Source organism: Stegostoma tigrinum, chromosome 38 (genome assembly GCF_030684315.1).
Source record: "Stegostoma tigrinum isolate sSteTig4 chromosome 38, sSteTig4.hap1, whole genome shotgun sequence".
In the NCBI taxonomy this organism is placed as follows: Eukaryota; Metazoa; Chordata; class Chondrichthyes; order Orectolobiformes; family Stegostomatidae; genus Stegostoma; species Stegostoma tigrinum.
In genome coordinates, this window is record NC_081391.1 from 15,527,760 (window position 1) to 15,552,839 (window position 25,080).

A 25,080-nucleotide genomic window follows, 5' to 3' on the forward strand; every position below is an offset into this window, starting at 1 on the left:
ATATATGTATTTTTGGAATTTTCCTTAATCCCGTTTGCCAAGGACATTTCAAGGTCCCCTTTATCCCTCCTAATGTATACTTTAAAAGCAGTAGTTGGCAACAAACATGCCCTATGGTGAGCAATAATGCAGATCACCTCACACAAGCCCACAGTGCCTGCAAGCAGCAACACAACTGGACAAGATGATCAAGAAGGCATATAGCCTGCTTGCCTTCATCAATTGGGGCAGAGAATATAAAAGTGTGGAAGTCGCTTCCAGCTGTAGAGAACTTTAGTTGGGCCAGCTTTGGAATATTGTGCGCAGTTCTAGTCATTGCACTACCAGAAGAATATGGAGATTTTGGAGACGGTGCAGAAATGATTTACCAGGATATTGCCTGGTTTGTGGGGTATTAGCAATGAGGAGAGATTGGACACTCTTGGTTTGTTTTCACTTGAACATTGAAGGATGAGGGGAGACCTGATAGAAATTTACAAAATTACAAGAGGCATAGATAGAATAGATAGTTGAAAAGTCAATTGGGTAGAAAAGTCAATTACTAGGGAACATAGGTTTAAGTTAAAAGGGCGTAAGTTTAAAGAAGATGAGAGTCATCGAGTCTTAGAGTTGTACAGGAAAGAAACAGACCTTTTGGTCCAATTCATCCATGCCAACCAGACATCCTACATTAATCAAGTCCCAATTGCCAGCATTTGGCCCATATCCCCTTAAACCCTTCCTATTCATATACTCATCCGGATGTCTTTTAAATGTTGTAATTGTATCAGCCCTCCACCACTTCTTCTGCAGCTTGTTGCAGACATGCACCATCCTCTGCATGAAAATATTTCCCCTCAGGTCCCTGTTAAATCTTTCCCCCTCACCTCAAATTTATATCCTCTAGTTTTGGACACCTCCAACCCGGTAAAAGACCTTGGCTATTAACCCTATCCATATCCTTCATGATTTAACAAACCTCTACATGTCACACCCCAGCCTCCAACAATCCAGAGAAAATATCCCCAGTCTATTCAGCCTCTCCCTATAACTCAAACCCTCCAACTCTGGTAACATCCTTGTAAATCTTTTCTGAACCCTTTCAAGTTTCACAACATCCTTCCTGTAGCAGGGGGACCAGAATTGCACACAGTATTCCAAAAGTGGTCTAACCAATGTCCTGTACAGCCCCAACGTGACCTCCCAACTCCTACCCTCAATGCACTGACCAATAAAGGCAAATTTATCAAATACCTTCTTCACTATCCTATCTACCTGTGACTCCACTTTTAGGGAAATGTGAACCTGCACTCTAAGGTCTCTTTGTTCAGTAACACTCCTTCCCAGGACCTTCCCATTAAGTGTATAATTCCTGCACTGGTTTCCCTTTCCAAAATGCAGCTCCTCTCATTTATCTAAATTAAACTCCATCTGCCACTCCTCGGCTCATTGGCCCATCTGATCAAGATCACATTATACTCTGAGGTAACCTTCTTTGCTGTCCACTGGCATCATTTGCAAACTTACCAACCATAGCACCGATGTTCACATCAAAATCATTTATATAAATGATGAAAAGCAATGGACTCAGCACCGATCCTTGTGGAACACCACTGGTCTGGTCACGGTTTCCAGGCAGAAAAGCAACCATCACCACCATCTTCTGTCTCCTAACTTCAAGCAAGTGCATATCTCAATCGTTAGTTCTGCCTGTATTCCATGTGATCTAACCTTGCTAACCAGCCTATCATGAGGAACCTCGTTGAACGCCTCACTGCAGTCCATATAAATATCGTTCACCACTCTGCCCTCACCAATCCTCTTTGTTACTTCTTCAAAATACTCAAGTTTGTGAGACACCATTTCCCACACGCAAAGCCAAGTAGAGTATACCTAATCAGTGATAATAAAATGTGAGGCTGGATGAACACAGCAGACCCAGCAGCATCTCAGGAGCACAAAAGCTGACGATTCGGGCCTAGACCCTTCATCAGAGAGGGGGATGGGGTGAGGGTTCTGGAATAAATAGGGAGAGAGGGGGAGGCAGACCGAAGATGGAGAGAAAAGAAGATAGGTGGGGAGGTAAGGAGGGGATAGGTCCCCTCCTTACCTCCCCACCTATACTCTCTCCACCTATCTTCTTTTCTCTCCATCTTCGGTCCGCCTCCCCCTCTCTCCCTATTTATTCCAGAACCCTCACCCCATCCCCCTCTCTGATGAAGGGTCTAGGCCAGAAACATCAGCTTTTGTGCTTCTGAGATGCTGCTGGGCCTGCTGTGTTCATCCAGCCTCACGTTTTATTATCTTGGATTCTCCAGCATCTGCAGTTCCCAATATCACTTATACCTAATCAGTCCTGCCTTTCCAAATACATATAAATCCTGTCTCTCAGGATCCCTTCTGACAACTTGCCCACCACCAATGTCAGGCACATCAGTCTATAGTTCTCTGGCTTTTCCCTATCATCTTTCTTAAATAGTGGCACCACGTTAGCCAACATGCAGGCTTCTAGCAGCTCACCTGTGGCTGTCAATGATACAAGTTTCTAGTTTTATACCTTATATCATTTGAAGAAGACCAAAGTCTAAACACACAGTAATATAGTATCATTATTGTTGTTTCATTATTATTTATGGGATATGTATAAGTTCTCTGCTACCTGATGCCCTTTGTGTTTGAGAGTAGCTTGTAGCATATCTTAATCTGAACTACTATATCTCCCTAATTATGTGGTTGCTCTGTGGTCAACAGTAGACAGTATGTTTTCAACCATGTTTCACTATCTGATAATACAGTGACACTGGAACCAGCATTAATCTTGAAATTAGTGAGATGCCCATAGATATAAATACCCTTTTGTCAAAGGTACTGGTCTAGATCACCTATTTCCTCTTAGGGAGACTTTAGATATTTCTTCAATTGTAGATTGTTCTATATAATCAACTTATTTGTGGCTTCTTCCTTTTTTGATTATGCCCTACCTCAGCAGATTCTCCGAAAGTAACTTTTTGTTTTGAAGATAAAGTATTCCTGTCCAATATTTTAGTGCTGCTTGTGACTGTGAAGTTTTCTTGCTCCATTGTGTTGACAATTACCTTTAGTTTCTGGTGTCCGCCCTACTGATCTGTCAGGTGTATCTCTTGTATCTCTACGCACATTAAGAATTGAATGGATTCTGCTGACCTCCTGCAGTAACGATGATCCTTTGCTTTTTATGTTCCTCTGCGCTGCTTCCAGACATTCAGGGATCAGTCATATCATGTACATAATCCAGGGATAATGGGAACTGCAGATGCTGGAGAATCCGACATAACAACGTGTGGAGCTGGATGAACACAGCAGGCCAAGCAGCATCTCAGGAGCACAAAAGCTGATATTTTGGGCCTAGACCCTTCATCAGAAAAGGGTCTAGGCCCAAAACGTCAGCTTTTGTGCTCCTGAGATGCTGCTTGGCCTGCTGTGTTCATCCAGCTCCACACTTTGTTATGTACATAATCCAACTGATTTAATATTTTTTCATTTCCTCTCGCAGATCAGCCAGATGTTGGGAAATGAATTCAAGTTTGCTCTTCATGAGCCATTTGGACTCAGGTAATGAATTAAAAATTATCAAACCTCAGCATTTAAATTCAAATGAAAAAATAAATGACTGTATTGCAGAACAGCCCTTTCCACAGCACAGCACTCTCACAGTGCAAACCCTCAAACAGTGCAGTACTCTTGCAGCACCGCCCCTTCAACAGTGCAGTGCTGTCTCAATATTGTCCATCCAACAATCCAATGCTCCCTCAGTATCACCCCTCTGATTCTGCAGCACTCCTGCAATACTGATCTTCTGACAGTGCAGCACTCAGAACTGCCCTTCAACAATGCAGTGCTTTCTCAGTACTGACTTCCTGAGGGGGAACACTGTTGCAATATTGACCTTCCAACGGTTCAGCGCTCTTGCCATACAGACTCTCCAACAGCGTGGCACTCTCACATTACTGCCTCATTGACAGTACAGCATTCCCTTACTACTGACTCTTCAACAGTCCAGCATTCCTTCAGTGCTGACCTTCTGACAGTGCAGCACAGCTGAGGTTACCCATAAAGGACTCTCCTTCTCAAAAACTCTCCGTGCGTGAGGTGTGGTGACTCTTAAGCCACCACTATCTCACTCTAATGAGAGAGCAGCACACTATGGTGCGGTAAAACGATGGCTGCTTCAGCTTTATCCTAATTCTGTCGGTAAATGCATATTAGTGTCACTCTGACTTTTGTGCCCAAGTGTTTGGAATGAGATTTCACCCCACAAGCTTCTGATTCAGATGGGAGTGCAGTACCAACTCAGCCAAACCCAGGTTAGTAACAGTGTTTGAGTTGTTTTCGTACTGAATTACTGCTTAAGGCACGGTAAGTTTCCGCCAAACAGAAATGTTTTTTAACACTGAGGCAAGTATGACACCTTGATCTGTTTATAGATAATAACCAAAGCAGAGACTGATACTTCTGATACATTCTCCACACAGTATATCATAGAAAGGTAAAGCACAGAGGGGGGGCCATTCAGCACATATATTTGTACCCGTCTCACAATCTCCGATTTGCAAGCACAAAATGACTGTTCCTTTAAAATGCAGCTAGCAGCAATCTAGGGTGAAATTTTAAGTCCCACCATGAGTGAGCTGGAAGGTAGGTTTGGGAGATGGGGTAACAATGCAAAGTGGATGCCCGAGGAATTGGCTGTTGCCTCCTCACCTCCATTGGGATTTTACCAGATGGGATGGATGTTACAGCCTCATCTGATGAATGACCCACTCTCTTGTTAAATCATTGTGGGGCCGACCCAGTCAAAGCAAACGCAGTCCTGAGGGTTCTGACCAGAGGTAGAGTTACAACCTCTGCGTAAAACTCTAAAACCGGGTTTAATTCTAAATATTTGAAAGAAAGGACATTTTACAAACTGAAACAAGACTGAATTTCAAGTTCACTATAACCCGACAGAATAAAAATACGCCATACAGCTGCCTTCCCTAAACGACAGAGGGCTCAGAATAGATTTATCAGCATGTTGCCAGGAATGGAGGGTTTGAGTTAAAAGGAGAGGCTGGATAGGCTGGGGCTTTTTATTTACTGGAGTGAAGGATGTTGAGAGGTGACTTTATAGAGGTTTATAAAATACTGAGGGCCATAAATAAGGTGAATAGGAAGTGTCTTTTTCCTACGGTGGGGGAATTCAAGATGAGGGGCTCATTTTTAAAGTGAGAGGCAAAAGATTTGAAAAAGACATGAGGGGGCAGTTTGTTTGCATAAAGAATGGTTTGTGTGTGGAATGAACCTGCAGGGGAAGTGGTGGATGTGACACAGTTACAACATTTAAAAGACATTTGGATAAGTTCACGAATACAAACTGTTTGCAGGCGTATTGGCCAAGTGCAGGCAGATGGGACCACCTTAGCTTGGGAATATGGTCGGGATGGACTGGTCGGATCAAAAGGTCTGTTTCCATGCTGTATGACTCTATGACCTGGCAGCATTAATGAACCAGATGAGATGTTTGCAACAGCTGAGGATAATTCTCATGGTCACTGTTGTGTTGAGCGCTGGGCAGTTGAGGTAGACTGCTGCCAATCAAGCTCCTAGCTACTATTTCAAATAAATACAACATACAACTAAATAAGCATTGAAAGATGAAACAAAGAGATGCTAATGCTGAAGATCTGAAACAAAAACAGAAATTGCTGGGGAAGCTCAGCATCTGTGGTGAGAAAAGCAAAATTAACATTTCAAGTCCAGATTCGCCTAAAAGGGACCTGTGCAATTTCTGCTTTTCTTTCAGCATGTAAGACTTTAGTTCACGATTATCAAATGGCTGGGTATGTCATGCCTGACCCATTTGGGAGTTTGTATAAGGCAGCCTGATTCTCCACTCAAAGACCAGGTGGAACTTCTTGCAACTTAGCATTAATTCCTTCAAAGCCATTACCTTATACAACAGTCACCATTGTCAAGCAAAGCCTTTTTATTCCAAATATTAATTTAAACCTCAGAGAGAGTGTGGAACCTGTGCCACCAGTCAGAGCCTCTGGGTTTAGCAATCTAGTAACATTACCATGACACCATGGCCAGCCCAATTACCATCTAAATGTCGGTGAAATAGAAATAACATTGTATGATATTGACACACTAAGGCAGAACTGGAATTAGAAGCTCTGACAGGGTCAGACCAGATTACCAATCGAACAATTCTTGCCTGGCTGACTGAACAAAAGCTCCATGCTTTATCCCTACTTTGCAAAATTAACAAGTGTAACTGCAGTGAACAACCTAACCTTGTTCCAGTTTGCATCTTGTCTTTCAGGTACTGGCAGTTCATCTCAGCAGTCATCTTTTCAGTTGCTGGAATTCTGGTCAGTTCAAGTTCTTCTATGCGAGCCTTTTGAATGTTACTGGGTGATTGTAAATGGGTTTATTGGAACAAATTGAGACGTGCAGTCATGGAGTTGTACATCATGGAAAGAGGTCCTTCAGTCCATGTGTCTGCTCTGGTCATCACATATCTATCTACAGTCACAGAATCTCTACAGTGCAGATAGAAGCCATTTGGCCCATCAAGTCTGAACCGACTCTCCAAAGAGCATCCCACCCAGACCCACTCTCCACCCTCTCCCCATAACCCCTCATTTACTATACTAATCCACCTAGCTTGCACATCCCTCAATGTAATGGGACAATTTAGCATGGCCAATCCACCTAATCTGCACATCTTTCTACTCTACTCTACTCTAGTCCAATTTTCCAACCCTGAGCCCATGCTTCAAGCATTCATCTAAATACTTCTTAAATGTCGTGAGGGTTCCCATCGCTGCCACTATTTATGGCAGTGAATTCAAGATACATAAAAGTACTTCTTCCTTAAATCACTTCCAAATCTCTGATCCCTTATCTTAAGTCTACAGTTCCTGAATATTGATCCCTCTACTAAGGACAAAATTTTCTTCTTACCTACCCTAGCTATACCCTTCAGACTTTTGCAGATGTCAATCAGGTTCCCCCTCAGTTTTCTCTACTCAAAGGTAAACAATCCCAGCCTATCGAGACTTTCTTCATAGCTGAAGCACGCCTGCCCAGGCAACATTCTGGTAAAGCTCTTCTGCACCCTTTGTAATGCTATCATATCCTTCCCACAATGTGGTGACAAGACTGTACAGAATACTCCAGCTATGGCCTAATTAACATCTTCCAGCAGAACCTCCCTCCTCCATTATTCATTGTCTCCACAAATGAAGACAAGCATCCCATGTGCTTTCTTAACCACCTTATCCACCTGTTCTCATAGATAATGGGAACTGCAGATGCTGGAGAATCCAAGATAACAAAGTGTGGAGGTAGATGAACACAGCAGGCCAAGCAGCATCTTAGGCACATTGATACCATTGGACTGCAGGGTTCCCAAGTGGAATATGAGTTGCTGTTCCTGCAACCTTCGGGTGGCATCATTGTGGCACTGCAGGAGGCCCATGATGTGCATGTTGTCTAAGGAATGGGAGGGGGAGTTGAAATTGTTCATCACTCGGTGGTGCAGTTGTTTACTGCGAACCAAGCCTAGGTGTTCTGCAGGAACAGCAACCTATATTCTGCTCAGGACCCATGGTATCAATGTAGATTTCACCAGCTTCAAAATCTCCCCTCCCCCCACTGCATCTCAAAACCAGCCCAGCTCATCCCCGCCTGCCTAACCTGTTCTTCCTCTCAACTATCCCCTCCTCCCACCTCAAGCTGCACCTCCATTTCCTACCTTGATCTTCCCGCCCACTTGACCTGTCTGTCCTCCCCGGACTGACCTATCCCCTCCCTACCTACCCACCCATACTTTCCTCTCCACCTATCTTCTCCTCTATCCATCTTCAGTCTGCCCCCCCCATCTCTCCCTATTTATATCAGAATCCTCTCCCCATCCCCCTTTTCTGATGAAGGGTCTAGGCCTGAAACGTCAGCTTTTGTGCTCCTAAGATGCTGCTTGGCCTGCTGTGTTCATGCAGCCCCACACTTTGTTATCCACCTGTTCTGTTACCTTCAAGGATCTGCGGATATGCATATCAAGATCTCTCAGATACCCTGCACTTCCTAGGGTCCTACCATTCAAGGGTACTCCCTTGCTTTGTTCATCCTCTGAAAACGCAAGGTATCGCACTTATCCAGATTAAAATCCATTTTCCACAATTCTGCCCATCTGACCAGCCCGTCCATTTTGTCCAACCACCTAAGGCTTTCCTCCAGCTCGTTACTGCACCATCCATTTTCGTGTAATCTTTCAATTTAGTTATCATTTCTCCTACATTCACGTCTAGCTCTTTAATGTACACAATAAACAGCAAGAGACCCAACACCAAATCCTATGGTATGTCACCAGACACAGGCTTCCTCTATACAATTTTTTAAATAAATGCTTTCAAGAAAATATCTAAAAGCAGCAACATCAAGAAAGGGGATGCAATCACCTTCCACATTGTTGTAATTGAGCGTTTGTCCATGATTTTTTTTATTCACTCAGCTGACATGGGCATCATTTGCAAGGTCAGCATTTAGTGACCATCCATTGGTGAGTGAAAACTGCGCGGCATGGACATGTTGGGCCAAAGGGCCTGTTTCCATGCTGTAAGCCTCTATGACTCTATGATTCTAATTAAACATTACGCTACACCAGACAGCTTATATACTCAGCGATTGGTGCCCTTTTAAGCTAAGCCTCTTTAAACCACAGCAAATAGCCCTCATGACCAAAAACTACGACAATGTTTTAGGAATATATGAACTAGGAACAATAGCAGGCCACTCGGCCCTTCAAACCTGCTCTGCCATTCATTGCTGTTCTAATTTTAATCCCAAATTAACATCCTGCATACCCTTGCTACTGTTATCCCCTTGGTAATCAGGAATCTATCTACTTCTGCCTTAAAAATATTTAAAGATTGTGCATCTGCTGCCTTTTGAGGAAGGGAATTCCAAAGACTCGCAATCCTCTGGAAGAAAGAGATGTTTTGTCATCTCTGCCTTAAATGGGCACCTTCTTATTTTTAACTATGACCCCCAGTTCTAGATTCTCCCACAACAGGAAACATCCTTTCACCATCTGCCTGGTCAAGTCGCGTCAGGATCTGATATATTTCAGAATTGTATGTTTTGCAGTTAAGGCAGTAATATGCTGCAGCAAAATGCAGTGAGTGGAGGATTGCCTCTAACAAAATGGAGTGACATGAAGCAGTGAGCAAAGCAGATTAAAATTTTTATTTTGAAAAGAAGGAGTAGCATGAAGGCATTCTAAACATGAGGCAGTTCCTTCCTCTAAACAGCCGGAGATTAAATGCATTGTTTCCTTCCTGCTCTAGGCTCTGGTGTTTCCAAGAATGCTGCATAGTTGGCTGTTCCATGGAGATTACAAGTTCTCCTGCATTGCATCTCTCCGACTGCACAGTGGCGCATTACTCAGTAGGTCGCATGTTGCAAATTGAATGTTAAATTGATGGAACCCAAGTCAGTTGACGAAGTATGAAATGAGACACAAATGTTTTTCTTGATACAACTGGAGAGGCGATGATCTGGTGATATTATAGCTAGACTGGAACGTTAATCCAGAGGCCCAGCTGTTAGATTAGATTTCCTACAGTGTGGAAACAGGCCCTTCGGCCCAACAAGTCCACACTGCCCCTTGCAGCATCCCACCCAGACCCATCCCTGAATACTACAGGCAATTTAGGACTTCAATCCACCTAGCCTGCACATCTTTGGGCTGTGGGAGGAAACCAGAGCACCCGGAGGAAACCCACAAAGACTCGGGGAGAATGTACAAACTCCACACAGACAGTTACCCGAAGCTGGAATCGACCCTGGGTCCCTGGTGCTGTGAGGCTGCAGTGCTAACCGCTGAGCCACTGTGCTGCCCTAAATGTTCTAGGGACCCAAGTTTGAATCCTGCCATGGCAAATGATGGAATTTAAATTCAATTTTTAAAAAAATTTAGAATTAAGAGTCTAAGAACTGTGACTCCATTTTCAATTGTCCGGAAAAACCCATCTGATTCACTAATGTCCTCTGGGGAAGGAAACTGCCATCTTTACCCAGCCTGGCCTACATGTGACCCCAGACCTACAGCAATGTGTCCTCTGGGCCTTGGTAGCTGATGGGGTACAAATTATCAGCAACTGGTGGGCATCACTGGGGCTGGAGTGTGCCCCGCATCCCAAAATCATTTTTGACTTTGTAAGCTTCATTCGGGACCTTATCTTCAAGGGGCTGTCACCTGTTAATTTGTTCCCATTCAGGTTACTTGAATTTCAAAAGTTGGGTGTAAAGAGATGTTTCTGGGACAGGGTTTAGGCAGGCAGGAGACAGATATATGGAACGCTGTATGCTGTAAATAAACCAACTACCAAGTAAAAGAAACAAAACAAAATGAAGAAGTGCAGGTACTGGAAATCTGAAACAAAAAGAGAAACTGCTGGAGAAACTCAGCAGGTCTGGCAGCATCTGTGGAGAGAGAAAGCAGAGTTAACATTTCAAGTCCACTTCAGAAGTATCCGAGGAGGGCAGGTTCTGTCTACAGCTCCACAATCTTCACAGCAATTGGGGCAAGGAGTTGGACCCTGTGTTCATTTGAGCCAGAATGGGGATCAAAGTCCATGCTGTTGGTATCAATCTGACCCAGATGGACATCCGGCCAAATGGCCTCACTGAACAGCTGCTGCCTTAACAGGCACTTTTACATAAAATCTTGAAACGTGGAGCTGTGGATAGTGACAGCAGAATCTCCCACTTCCTGACCATCACTTGGAATTTATATCCGTGGCCAAATGACAAGTAGCCCCCTCCCACTCTTGCCATTGGCATGCATTGGAAAGATTTACAGATTGATACTCAATCTGTTTGCCTGTGTTATGAATGCACTGCCCTTCAACTGTCAAGTCCTGGAGTGGAACTCGAACAAGAAGCTGCTGGCTCAGAGTGAGGGACACTACCCACTGCACCAGAAAACCTCCTAGCATAAAGCAAGCATAAAAGAACAGCAGACACGCGATAAATTATGGTTATCTCTATATTATTACATTCCCCATGCTTCATATTCGGGTGTTTCTAAAACTTGACTAATATGTTTCTTTTTAATTTGCACAAAGGCATTGCCTTGATCCTATGGAATGCCTTTTACACATCCGAGAAGGCCATTATTCGATGGACACTTCTATCAGAGACCTGCTATTTTGTTGTGGAGTTTCTAGGTATGTGAATTTAAATACTTCTTAACACATTTGATTCTGCATCTATATTGTTAGGCACTTCAGTTAAATCACTTCCTTCTTGGAAATCATGTCATTAGGTTCACTGTTCTAAGTAACTTTCTGACTTCTTTAGAAAAAGGTAGTGAAGGTACGTGAATTCGTATAGTAACCCCTTCTTAATTCATTGATTCTACCTACAGCAAGCACAGGAAGGGTTTAGAGGGGTATGAGCCAAACACAGGCAAAGGGAACTAAATCAGATTGGGTTGACTAGTCGGCACAGAGAGAAAAGCCACACTGGCTACAGATCAGCATCACAAATGCAGGTTTTCCCAGTCATTGTTAATCAGAGCAAATCCAAGCCAACACTCCTAGTGTACTACTGATGGAACACAGCCCTGTCAGAAGTGCCATATTGTGTTTTGGATGGGTTATTAAGTGTAGGCTCCCAGCTGATTTCCAAAACAATTTCATAGCACTATTTCTGAAGAGCAACAGAGAAGGTGTCCCCAGTGTTCTGGGTCAATATTTAGCCCTCAACCAACTTCACTACAATTCCTCATTGTTATAATGGTGTTTGTGGAAATTTGTCAGACATAAATTGGATGCTGTATTTCCGACATTACAACAGCGACCACACTTCAAAAGTATTTCATTTGCTGGAAAGTGCTCTGGGTCATCCTGAAGATGTGAAAGATGCTATATTAATGCAAGGCAGGGCCTCAGGTTACAGCCTTCTTCGAAGAGAAGCCACTTCAACAATGCAGTGCTCCTTTTGCACTGAGATGTAAACCAGGATTTTGCATTCAATTCTCCAGAACTGTATAAGAACCCAGAACCCTCTGACATTTAGGGCATTACAGATTGAGCCTTTGAAGGGTTTATAAAGAATTAAAGAAAAAAAGGAAGTATTTAATATGCATTGAGTTTTCAGGGGTAGTTTTAACTATGCTTGGTGATTAAATTTTGTAATAAATGTACGAAGTATATTATAATTATTCAGAATTTGGATTTTAACGTGGAAGAAATTTAGATTTTGCTTTGTGAAGGTAACTTTCTCTTTAAAGAGGTCATAAAGGTTTTTGGAATAGTGAACTGATGACATAATTTCCAAGCAAGCATGTGACTTAATCTAAATGCCTAACAAGATACACATAGAATCAACTGAAAAGGTGTTTATAATGCTCAGTTCTTTAATGTTCAGGAAAACAAATACTCAGGGCCCATTAGTAGTTTGGAAGAGTCAGGTTTCAGATCAAAAGAGCAGCTTCATCCCAGCAGAAGAGCAGGTTGTTAGAGTGTAAAATCTCCAGGATATAAGACCTTGGGGAAATCTCCTGGTTGTAAAGGAAGAGATAGTAGGATCTGCAGATGATGGAGAATCTGAAATAACAAGGTGTAGAGCTGGATGAACACAACAGGCCAAACAGCATCAGAGGAGCAGGAAAGCTGACGTTTCGGGCCTAGACCTTGTTATCTCAGAGCTGAAAAGGAATCCAGGCCCTCAGAACTGGAAAATAAACCGACAGCCCACCAACACTGGAAAATGTCAGTTAAGTAAGAAATTAAAGAGTTAAAATAAGACTGATATTTCATTGAATATCTGTGAAGGATATTGCTGGCAAAAGGGTGAATCTTTTTGCTAATTACACTAACATCTTTCTAAATTGTCTTAGATATATAGCATTATTTGATTCCTTTTTTGTGCAGTAGGCCTTTTTTTGTTAAAAAACATTGGCAGCCTCATAAGAGCATATTCAGTGGCTAACCACTGTGGTAATCAAACTGCAAAAATAAAACTATGATCTACCAACCTTTCACTCTGAGATGTGACTTATAAATTTGTATAAATTTGTGATGGATCTGTTGTAGACTCTTGTGAGGTTGAGGAAGCCCTTTAACTGTTAACTCTGTCTGTTTCCTTACAGTGACACTGGTTTCAGCCATGGATCAAGGCTTGTTTTCTCAGGATGTGGGATTCTTGCTCTTGAGTTGCGCAATATTTGGGGTCTTGTCACTTTTCTATTATTTACAAGTTGGACGGAAACCCAAAAAGATCTAAGCCATCAACCAACAGGAGGGACTCACATCCGGCTTTCAGTGTGAATTGAAACACTTTGAATCAAGAGGCCCCATTGACACACCCTCGCCCCCAACCCTGTGCCACCTTTGGCCAGCAGCACCCATTAAGTGGCTGGTTTCTGGGGCGAAGTATGAGTCAATTTCCAGTGGGCAAGCATGGCTACACACATTCAATATAGGCATGAAGTGAAGGCTAATCTCAACCTCAGAGGAGGAGGCCTACATAAGGGTTGTGAACTGTGGTTGTAGACATCCTTTGATGTATGACAGTCAAAAATGTGATGGCTAGTCTTTTGATGGCTGTAAACATTGGTCTATTCACCTGATGTCGGATTTGGGGTGCACTTGAGAGCAGAGGCTGGTGGTTTCACCTCCACAGATTTGGTATGAGGAGCTCCAAGAAATAGCTGATGTAAGATGGTGCCGGGGAACCGAGGGAGGAGTGGGGAAACTCAGAGGGAAGGGGAGAAGCAAGTTATGGAAGGGGTTAACCAAAGGAGTAGGGGGAGAGAAAAACTGTGGGGAGGGATGTAACTGAGGGAGGAAGAATAGAATAACCGAGGGAGAGAGGTATACAAGGGGGAAAACCAAGGGAGAGGGGAGTTATTGAAGGAGGGGTTAGCTGGGAAATCTGAAAGGGGGGAAAACCGAGAGTGGAGGAAAGGGGGGAAACTGAAGGAATAAGACAAAGGGTAACTGAAGAGGATGGAAGGAAAACTGAGGAAGGACAGAGAGATGACTGCAGGATGGGGAGGAAAAACTAAGGGGAGGGGCTAACAAAAGGAGAAAATTGGGGAAAAGCGAAGGAGAGGGGATTGAAGGGACGGAGAAAGGAAAACTGAGGGAGAGGGTTAATCAAAGGCAGGAGGAGAGACGTAACTGAGGGGGGGGTGATGGGAAAATTAAGGAAGGGAGTAACCAAGGGAGGGAAGAGAGGCCAATTTACAGAGGTAGGAAGAAAGAGGGAGGGGTAATCAAGGGAGGGGAAGGAGCAAGACAAAGGAGAAACTGAGGAGAGGAAAACTGAGGGAGAGAAAAAGGAGAAACCTAAAATGGGGGCATTAATGAGTTTGTAACTTTCTGTAAATGTTTCCATTCCAAAACAAACAAGTCCACTGAGAACTGGAACATCAGTCAAAGCTCAAATCTTCTCCCAGACACCGAATTCTGAATCACTATGGGAGGGGCTGAGTAGAGATTGTGTGGGTTGGGGGTCGAGACGGGGGCAGTGCGCTTCACACAAGCTGTAACCACGTTTGTTGCAAGAGTGTGGTTTTCAGTTTAACTTGCAAACAATGGCTTTGATAAAAAGAGACACTTTAACACACTCGCATATCTAGCTGCAAAGCCAGGTGGCAAACAGTTATCACTGTCCCTTTCTCTCTGAGTTTCTATTCTGTACCTGGGCCAAATTCAATAAAAAGGTAAACTTTTAAGAAAAAGATGATCTCCTGCCTTTGAATTTCATGTTGCCATCACTCACAGTGAACATTACCCATAGTGACCATTGGCCCAAAATGACCTTTGGACTACTCATGAAGTGACCATCTTTCCATACTGATCATTCTCATACCTAAAGTAATATCCAGAACTAAAACTCAGCCAAGGTATTATATTTTGGGTTGTGATCCCAACGTTACGACTACACAGATTTCCTGAGAAACCTGCACAGCATCAGAGACGTCCCCAGGCACTGACTTCCTTTAACGCTGCCAAACATGGCAGATTTTTCATCCAGTTGAAGACGAGATGGGATCTGGAAGGTGGAGGAACAACAGAGTTGCAGCAGAAACATGGAACCGTCACCAAGTCAGGCTCCTCTCCAGGCCACACACCATCCTGACCTCCAAACCAACACCAAGCTCACATCGACAGGGTAGCAATTGGACTGTTCGTTCACCTCAGGGCACACAAGTCTGGAGTAGGAGAAAGTCATTGTCAATCTTGAGGAGAGATAATGGGAACTGCAGATGCTGGAGAATACAAGATAACAAAGTGTGGAGCTGGATGAACACAGCAGGCCAAGCAGCATCTCAGGAGCACAAAAGCTGACGTTTCGGAAGGGTCTAGGCCTGAAACATCAGTTTTTATGCTCCTGAGATGCTGCCTGGCCTGCTGTGTTCATCCAGCTTCACACTTTGTTATCTCTCAATCTTGAGGAGCTGCCTAACACTAAAAAGAAGACCCTGACTTAGAAATATATCACCTTTCTTGCAGTGTGGCTGGTTCAATACCCTGGAACTCTCTCCCTAACATCATTGTGTGTTTAACTACAGCACATGGACTGCAGCGGATTCAAGAAGGCAGATTACCACCACCATCTCCAAAGCAATTCGAGATGGACAATAAATGCTGGTTCTGCCAGTGATACCCACATCCCACAAATTAAAAAAGAAAAAGCCAATAGGAGGCTCTCCAACCCAGATGCGGCAGCAGAAACAAACTCTGCTGGCCTCCTTCTAGAGACGCTGTCTTGCAACCTTAGTCTCAAACAAAATAAAGGCCTCAGCTCTGGGAGCCCCATGCCATTTTCAGATAGAAAGTGAATTTAAAGTTGTTTTGCATTATTTGTCATCCAGTTGAAGACTAGATGACATTAAAATGTCTACATGGACTTTCAGTAAGGCATTTGACGAGGTCCCTCATGGCAGGCTGATACAGAAGGTAAAGCCACATGGGGTTGGAAGTGAGTTTGCATGATGGATAAAAAAACTGGCTCAGTCATAGAAGACAGAGGGTAGCAGTGAAAGGGTGTGTTTCTGAATGGAGGGCTGTGACTAGTGCCGTTCCTCAGGCATCAGTGACAGGACCTTTGCAATTTGTAATAGATCTAAATGATTTGGAAGAAAATGTAGTTGGTTTGATTAGTAAATTTGCGAATTACACAAAGGCTGGTAGAATTGCACATAGCGATGAGGACTGTCAGAGGATGCAGCAGAATATAGATCAGTTGGTGACTTGGGCAGAGAGATGACTGATAGAGTCTAATCTGGAAAAATGTGAGGTAATGCATTTTGGAAGGTCTAATCCAGATGGCAAATATCCAGTAAATGGCAGAACCCTTAATAGTACTGATAGGCAGAGAGATCTGGGTGTACAGGTACACAGGTCACTGAAAGTGGCAATGCAGGTGGAAAAGGTAGTCACCAAGGCTTATGGAATATTTACCTTTATCGGCCAGGGCATTGACTTTAAAAATTGGCAGGTAATGTTGCAGCTTTGTAGAAACTCAGTTGGGCTGCATTTGGAATATTATGTTCACTTCTGGCCGCCACACTACCAGAGGGTTGTGGTGGCTTTGGAGAGGGTACAGGAAAGATTTACCAGGATGTTGCTGGGTATGGAGGACATTAACTATGAGGAGAGGTTGGAGAAACTTGGGTTGTTCTCACTGGAATGATGGAGATTGAGGGGACAACCTGATGGAGGTCTACATGATTGTGAAGGGCATGGACAGAGTGGACAGTCAGCAGCTTTTTCCCAGGGTAGAAGAGTCAGTTACCGGGGGCATAGGTTTAAGGTGTGAGGGGCAAGGTTTAAAGGTGATGTTCGAGGCAAGTTTTTTACACAGGGGGTGGTGGATGCCTGGAACTCGCTGCTGGGGGAGGTAGTGGAAGCAGATAAAGTAGTGACTTTTAAAGGTGTCTTGACAAATGCATGAATAGGATGGCAATAGAGGGATATGGTCCTTGGAAGGGTAGGGGGTTTTAGTTGTGATGGGCAACATGTCGTTGCAGGCTTGGAGGACCGAACGGCCTGTTCCTGTACTGCAATTTTGTTCTTTATTCTATTTGTTAATGGGATGTGGGTGTCACTGACTAGGCCAGCATTAACTGTCCATCGTCCCTAACTTCACTTTGAGATGGTGGTGGTCAAATCACTGCAGCCCATGTGTGCAATCCATGTGTTCATGTTGTTAGAGACGGAGTCCCAGGATGATGACCCAGCGACATTGAATGGGCAATGATATATTGTCCGGTCAGGATGATGCGTGACTTGGAGGGGAACTTGTAGGTGGAGTGTTCCTGTGCTATCTGTGTTCTTTTAGATGGTAGTGGTCATGGGTTTGGAAGGTACTGTCTAAGGAGCTTTAGTGAGTTGCTAATATGTATCAGTTAGGTGATTGGGACTTTGCAATGGTGATTCATGGTGTCAATGTTTAAATTGGTAAACCTGGTGCCTCTCAAACAGGCTGCTTTCTTCTGATGGTATTAGGCTTCCAGAGTGTTATTGGAGCAGCACTCATCCAGGTGAGTGAGAAGTATTCCATCACATTCCTGATTCGTATCTTTACATCATTAGATTCACTCTACTTCAGATGTAGAGTGATATCCCTCTTAGGGTGATTTGTGTAGATGTCAGACACACTTTGGGGACACAGGAGATGAGTTACTGTCTGTACAGATCTTAGCCTCTGATGTGCACTTGTAGCCACAGTATTTACATGAATAAAGCCTGTTTCAACTTCTGGTCAATGATAGCTGCTAGGATGTTGCTGGGGGTATATTCAACAATAGTATTGCCAGTGAATGTCAAGGAGAGGAAGTTAGATTCACTTTTGTGGCTTGTGTGTGTGTGAATGTAACTTGTTACTTATCATCCCAAGCCTGAATGTTGTCCATATTTTACTGTGTATGGACATAGACTGTGCTACATCATTAGATTCACTCTACTTCGGATGTAGAGTAATATCCCTCATGGGTGATTACAAAGTGTGGAGCTGGATGAACACATCAGGCCAAGCAGCATCTTAGGAGCACAAAAGCTGACATTTCGGGCCTAGACCCTTCATCAAGGCCCGAAACGTCAGTTTTTGTGCTCCTAAGATGCTGCTTGGCCTGCTGTGTTCATCCGGCTCCACACTTTGTTATCTTGGATTCTCCAGCATCTGCAGTTCCCATTATCTCTCCCTCTTAGGATGAATTGTGTAACACCTTCGGTGCAGGATCAGGCCATTTGGCCCAGCCAGTCCATGCAAGTGTTTATAATCTATGTAAGTCTCCTCTTCTTCATATTCTTCAACATGGGACATAAAAGATTCCAGGACATTTTTTGAAGAAGAGCAGGAGTATTACCCAGGCCAACGTATATCCATTAACTAACTCCACCATAAACAAATTATCAGCTAGTCAATTAGTATTTACTGGACACAAATTTAAGATTGTGTTTAATCAGAGTTGAAACTCATCCCAGACTGAATTAATGTGAACTCAAGATATGGCGCAGAATTCACTTCGGACACTGATTCTCTTTAAATTCTTTGATGTCAAGATCATTTCCTTGCTACACCACCAGAGGTCAATGCTCATAGCACAACTGTCTGTGTGAAATCACAAATTCTATACGTGTGTATCTTTGCAAGGCTAAGATATTCAAGGATAGCATTCTTGATGAAGTGGTCATGCCAGAGGTAAAGAGTGCACAGGCAGAAAGAGAATAGGTGACCACCAGACAGAATTAGAGAATCAGGCAGGGAGTGCCAGCTCTCTCAGATTTTCCATTTTGGGGACTGCTTGTGGCGATGGTTTCTTGGGAGATTGCAATGTGAGCCATATCTGTGGAAGAGCGAGAGATCAATCACAATAAAGGACTGTAAGGGGTAAAATTAACCAGTTCTTTCGTCACAGACAGTTCTTTAGTTGGCTCCCTGGTCAAATACATCACTGAATTGCTGCAGCACATTGTGAAGGGCGAGAGGGATCAGCCAGAAGTGGTGCTCATGTCTGTACTAATGGTAATAAAAAAGTTGGCAAAAAGCAGAATATAGGAAGAATCGAAAGTAATTAAAAGGCAGGACCAGAACAGTAGTAATCTCAGGATTACTCCCAATCCTAGTGAGATCAGGAATAGCAGAATAGCCCAACTGAATGTGTGGCTCAAGAGATTATGCAGGAGGGAAGGATTTAGATTCTGGAATCATTGGAACCTCTTCTGGGGAGGATGGGATCTGAGAACCTCAACAGAGAGACAGGAGGGAGAGAGAAAAAATGCAAAAAGTGGAAAACAAAAGTAGAAGGCAGAGAAAACAAGGGCAGACATCAAATAGAGCAAAAGTACATCAAAATTGTGAAATGTCAAAAAGACAAGTCTAATGGTATTGCATCTGAATGTACAAAGCATTTGCAATTACGTAGCGATATTAACAGCACAGATAGTTGTAAATGCGTGCGATACGATTGAGAATGAAGAGACGGTGAAGTGGGGTGACCAAGGCTGGGTATATCCAAGGATATTCAATCATTAGGAAAGTCAGGCATAACAGAAAAGTAGGTGGGGTTGGCATTGTTAGTGAAAGACGAGGTTGGGCAAAAGTGAGATATTTGTGCAGGAAATTGGGATTATGGAAGTGGCCACCACAGATGGCTCTAGGAGGAGATATTTAGCCACACCTAGAGGGAAGATAAGAGATCGAGAGATTGCCCAGTGACAGGTATACCCCAGAAATTAAACGGTGACACCTTTCAGCACCGGTGAGGGGGCAGGGACACCGAGGATGGGGCATTATGCATGTGGGCCATGGAGTCTCCAGTAATCATTGTCACCACAGGCCCCTAGAGAAGACGCCACAGAGATAGCTAGGCCTTTCTCTCAACATCCTCCACCAGAGCTAAGTCCCTCTGTGCTTCAGATTTCTGAAGCCTTTGCCTGTTTAGAAAATATTCTTCCTACCAAAAGTGCATAACTCACACTTTCCCACATTGTATTCCATTCACTACATCTTTGCCCAGTCTGACCCGAAAAAGGGAGCTCTCAAAAGGCTTGGTCAAAAGGGTAGACTTTAAGGAGCACTCTAAAAGGAGGAAAAAGTGGCGAGTGTGAGGAGGGTTTTCCACAGCCTGAACACTAGGTGTTAAACCTAGACCCTTTCCGTAATCAACGCTCATCATGAAAGATTCCGTGAATTATTTTTGAAGAAGAGCAGGGGAGCTTCCCTGGTTACCAAGTCAATATGTAATCTTCACTCAGTATCGAGAAAACAGAATATCTGGACATTATCATTTTACCATTTGTGGGATCTTGTTGTGCACAAGGTGGCTGCTACATCCCCTGCAATAAAAGCTGCCTTTCATAAGTGCTTTATTGGCTGTAAAGCACTTTGGGTACATCCTCAACTGACAAAGGAAGCTATATAAATGAAAGTATTTGTTTGTTCACCCTGGCCTTGCCATGTTTAATTTTTTTTAGCTTGAAGAACAGGCAACTGCAATCTGCCAATGTGCAAGAGAGTGAAGGGAAGATGAAAGAAGCTATCTCCAAGGCTCATTGCGTCTGTACATGTGCCCTGACATAGTGCGGTAAACTTTCTGCTGCTACTGTTTCTTGAGTCTCTTCCTCTCTACTCCCCCACCCTCACGGCAGGCTGCTTTAAACCAATGTGTTTGAGCCTTACAGCTTGCGACAGCTCAGCTCCTTCTGCACCGCCTGTGGCGCATGTTTCAATTCACTTCACCTCAACCTAGGTCCTGACCGCTGCTGATTCTCTCTCCAACAGCTCCGCTCCCCCCCCCCTTCCCCCACCACCACAACCAACCCCAACAACTGGGAGATTTTTTTTGCCTCTCACTTACTTTTATTTTTAACAAACGACCTTTTCCGTGGCTCTGAAAGGCAGGCCCACGAGCGGTGACACAAAATATACTCCACTTTGCTCTGATCCATCCACTGTGTTGCTGTCTCAGGTCTTTTAACTCTTTGAGGACAGCGATTCAAACGTTGCTTTCAACAAACACCAGAAGGCAGAGGGGTGTGTTGTTCATTGGTCAATGTAATTCTTCCACCTTGCTCTCCCCAGGTTGCTCAGGTGCACTGTGTCCTTGGGTATCAACCGTCCCGAGTCAATCCTTCATATGTGAAACCTGGTGGTTTTAATTAACAAGTCATTTGACGCTGGCTGGTATTTCAATTCAGAGTTCGATTTGTGAAGAGTTAGAAAGCTCATAGATGTTGTCTGGTCTTTCAGAAGGCTGAGGCTATGAGGCAGCTTTGGAGACAGTCATTGAGTATATAATGGAAGGATATAAATTTGTTCTAGATGGTTCAATGGATTAGATTGATGCTTGGAATGCGCATGTTGTCTTTAAAGGGACAGTTGGATGGGCTTGTTTCTACTAGAGAGTAAGTGATGACTTGATTTAAACATAGACAGTTCTGAATGGTCTTAACAAGGTAGATGCAGAAAGGGTGTTTCCTGTTATGGGTTGTTTCCTGTTCTGAACAAGGGGGCACTGTTTAAAAATTAGGTGCTGTTCTTTCAGGATAGTGATGCAGAGAAACAATTTCTCTCAGAAGTAGTGTAATGTTGAGACACTGCCTCAGAAGGCAGTGGAGACAAGATCATTAACTATTTTTAAGGTAGAGACAGATAAATTCCTGTGAGGCAAGGGAGTTAGAGGTCTTCAGGAGAGATGGGAAAGTGGAATTTGAAACACAAACAGATTAGCAACGATCTCAATAAATGGTGGAGTAGGGTCAAGGAGCTGAATGGCCTATTTCCACTCCTGCTTTGGCTGTTTATACAACATGTTTCTATAAATCTATTAAAAACATCATTGGAAAAGAGCACAGTACAGGAACGTAGTGTTGAGATAGAATGATCTTGTTGAATGGTGGAACACACCCAATGGACTGAATAGCCTAATTCTGCTCTTGTTCCAATGTTTCACACAACAGGTTAGCAGACATGATACCATATCAGGGCTAACCTCATAATAAGGGTTGGTAATATGGGGGATATAAAAAACAGAGTTGACAGAAAGGTATGTTATTTAATTGGTGTGATGTACATGCAGAGTTTTGCAGTGGAATCTCAGATTTTGCTGTATATATATATTCACAAAAGTGGTCACTTGAGTATGAACATAGAACATAACAGCACAGTACAGGCCCTTCGGCCCTCGAACAGAACAAACAATTTATATTACACGATAATGGGGTGCTCATCGGCTCACAGGTGGACTCTGACTTAGAGAGCTGTTATCATGGAGAATGCACTAAGATACAGTTAACCGACAAGCTTTTGTTTAAACCGAAACCAGGTACACCGAAAATTATCACGCAGGCATTTCCACAGGTAGAGCAACCAGGAATGGCTATGCCCCAAGTATTTGAACAAGGCATAACGTGTAGATGTCAGAGATAGCAACAGCTGCAGATGCTGGAGTCAGAGACAATGCAGTGTGGAGCTGGAGGAACACAGCAGGCCAGGCAGCATTAGAGGAGGCAGGAAAGTTGACATTTCAGGTCAGCACCCTTCTTCAGAAATCTGTTTGCAAAGGATGGGGCCCCACATTTGGCATCTAACACTGGTTTTAATCTCCTGGCTGAAGGAGTAGACAGATGTAGATATTGGTTTGATAACAGCATCAAGCTAAGATGCACTCTAAGTTAATTAGATAGCAGTAGAAATGTTACACAAGGATTTACAGATTTGCTCAGCAGGATTGTATTCTGCTGGCAGGTTCTCCCTCCTTGCCCCACCTACCTCCACCATCACCATCACCTACTAATGGACTTGGCAAGTTCCCAGCCAATGGGTCTTGAATTGGCTTGAGATGGGTCCTCCTCTCTCTTCCAAGGGGAACTGTGTTTCTGAACATAGTGGCTAATGCTGGGAATGCAGCTGTACCTGAGGAAAGACTCAGCAATGGGACCCAGATTGTGAGATGACTTCAGGGTTTCATCAAGGGCTAGCAGGCCACTGTTGAGGAGCGAGTTTTGGGGAAAGTAATGAGGATTGGGGTTGGGTGTGATTGGTGAAGAGGGAGGGCAGATAGCATAAAGAGGAGCATGTTGACATCTCAGGGGGTGAGGATTGTCTCCGATAGGCACAGGGTACTCAAGCAGGAATGCAACTCCAAGTTTGCCCACCAAATCAAGAGCCTTTGCAGGTCTGGCTCTTTCCTGTCAATGGTATGAATCCCAGTGGCAGCAGGACATGGCCAAGAAGTGGACATTAGTTGATCAGTCATGGGCCTGTCTTAGCACATGTGCAGGCCACTGGCTCGCTATGTATCACTTTGTGAGTGATGCACTAGTGGGGGCAAGGGGGCAAGAGACAATAATGCAGGCACCACTGACATGATGCCCTAATGACACACATCCTCCACTAAGCACCCAGCTCCCAGTGGGATGGGAGGGGCAGGGTCAGGAGTTAAATTCTGATGGAGCTCCAAGTGGTGAAGTAAGAAGTCATCCACTTTACATCCTAGAAAGATGGATCAGAATACTTTGTAAGTTGTGAGAGACAAGAGATAGTGGAACATTGATCACTTAGGAATTTGTGTACTGAAAGCTGGTGGTATTGGTTTAAAAAACAGGTTAATGTGGTGGCATTTAAATGGAGGAAGATGGTGATGTAGCTGTAATGTCACTGGATTAGAAATGTAGAAGTCTGGGCCAGTACTTGAGAAACGCTAGTTCAAATGCCACCACAGTAGCTGATGAATTTTGAATTCAATTAATAAACATGGAATGTGAAGTTAGTCTTTGTAACAGACAAGATCAGCAGTGGTCATAAAAACCCATTTGGTTCATAATGTTGCTTAGGGGAGGAAATCTGCCCTCATCACCTGGTCTGGCCAAACTTGTAACCAATGTTCTCTCTCATTATGTTTTGTGTTGTGCCCACACTAGTGGCTTCAAGGCCACAAATCGATGCTTGGAAGAGTGTTGGTAGACCAATTGGATCAGGCGCTCTGCATTTGACTCCAGGCCCACAGCAATGTGGCTGACTCTTAACCACCTGCTTAAATGGCATGAGCAAACTGCTCAGTTCAAAGGCAATTACGGATGGACAACAAATGTTGGCCTTTCCAGTGATTCCGCCATCCCAAAAAAGAATAATAAGTAAGTACATAGGGTGGGAAAAGTTAGTCATTGGTTCTAGCTGCAGAGCCTAGTCTCAGGATAGAGGAACAGCCATTTGGAAATGGGATAAGCAGGAAGGTTGTGAATCTTTGTAATTTTCTACCCCAGGCAGCTGTGATGTTTAGATATTGACAAGGTTCATAAGTGACACCAGTGGATGTGGGGAAGCTCTAAGGAATTGTAAATTAGGCAGGAAACTGGAATTGAGTTAGATTATCAGCTATACTCTTATTAATAGTGGGGCAGGCTCAAGGGGGCTGAATGGTCACCTCCTGCTCCTATTCCCTCATGTTCCTATGCTTCAGTTGCGCAGCACCATGGTCAAACCCCATCAGGAGCAATGCATTCAGATTTTAATGCCACATGTCAGAAAATATGTGACCTTGGAAAGGTTCAGAACCCATTTGCAAGAATAGTATTGGATGTGAGAGGGGTAAATAATGATGATAGCTCGAACAAACTTGGTTTGTACTCACTTGAATTTGGAAAGTTGTGATGTGATTGAATCGAGGACAAAAGGATTCAATAGAGTAGATTCATTCTCAATAGGGGAATTTCAGGGCAAGATCTTAAAATTAGAAGCAGGTTATGGATAATGGAACAATTTAAGCATTAAACAAATATACCAGGAAATTTAGGAAGGTTGGTAATAGGTGCAAAAGTGGGCCATTCAGCCCCTCAAGTTTGCGCTGCTATCCAAATAGATATGAATCAATGCTGGAAAATAGATTTGAGTTGGAGATCAACCATGATCTAACAACAGATTAGAATAAACCCATGAGACAGAATTGCCTACTGACAGTCATTGCCTTCAGCTAACTAGAATGACAGCTGAGCTGCCAGTAATAAGGGAATTATTAAGGGAAGTAATAAGGGCACACCAAACATAAATAGAGAG

At 43.6% G+C, this 25,080-nt stretch overlaps 1 protein-coding gene across 8 annotated transcripts in view; it reads left to right on the plus strand.

Moving 5' to 3' along the window:
• The window catches only part of LOC125447315 (tumor protein p53-inducible protein 11-like), a 211,780-nt gene extending 197,046 nt beyond the window's left edge, over positions 1 to 14,734 (plus strand). For all 8 annotated transcript variants that reach the window (XM_059640426.1, XM_048521639.2, XM_059640427.1 and 5 more), the window contains 5 exons: positions 3,512 to 3,570; positions 6,323 to 6,371; positions 9,351 to 9,450; positions 11,133 to 11,234; positions 13,163 to 14,734. In XM_059640426.1, coding sequence (XP_059496409.1) covers positions 3,512 to 3,570; positions 6,323 to 6,371; positions 9,351 to 9,450; positions 11,133 to 11,234; positions 13,163 to 13,296 — 444 coding nt within the window. In that variant the 3' untranslated portion in view covers positions 13,297 to 14,734. The remainder of the gene's footprint in view (positions 1 to 3,511; positions 3,571 to 6,322; positions 6,372 to 9,350; positions 9,451 to 11,132; positions 11,235 to 13,162) is intronic.
• The last annotated feature ends 10,346 nt before the right edge of the window (positions 14,735 to 25,080 follow it).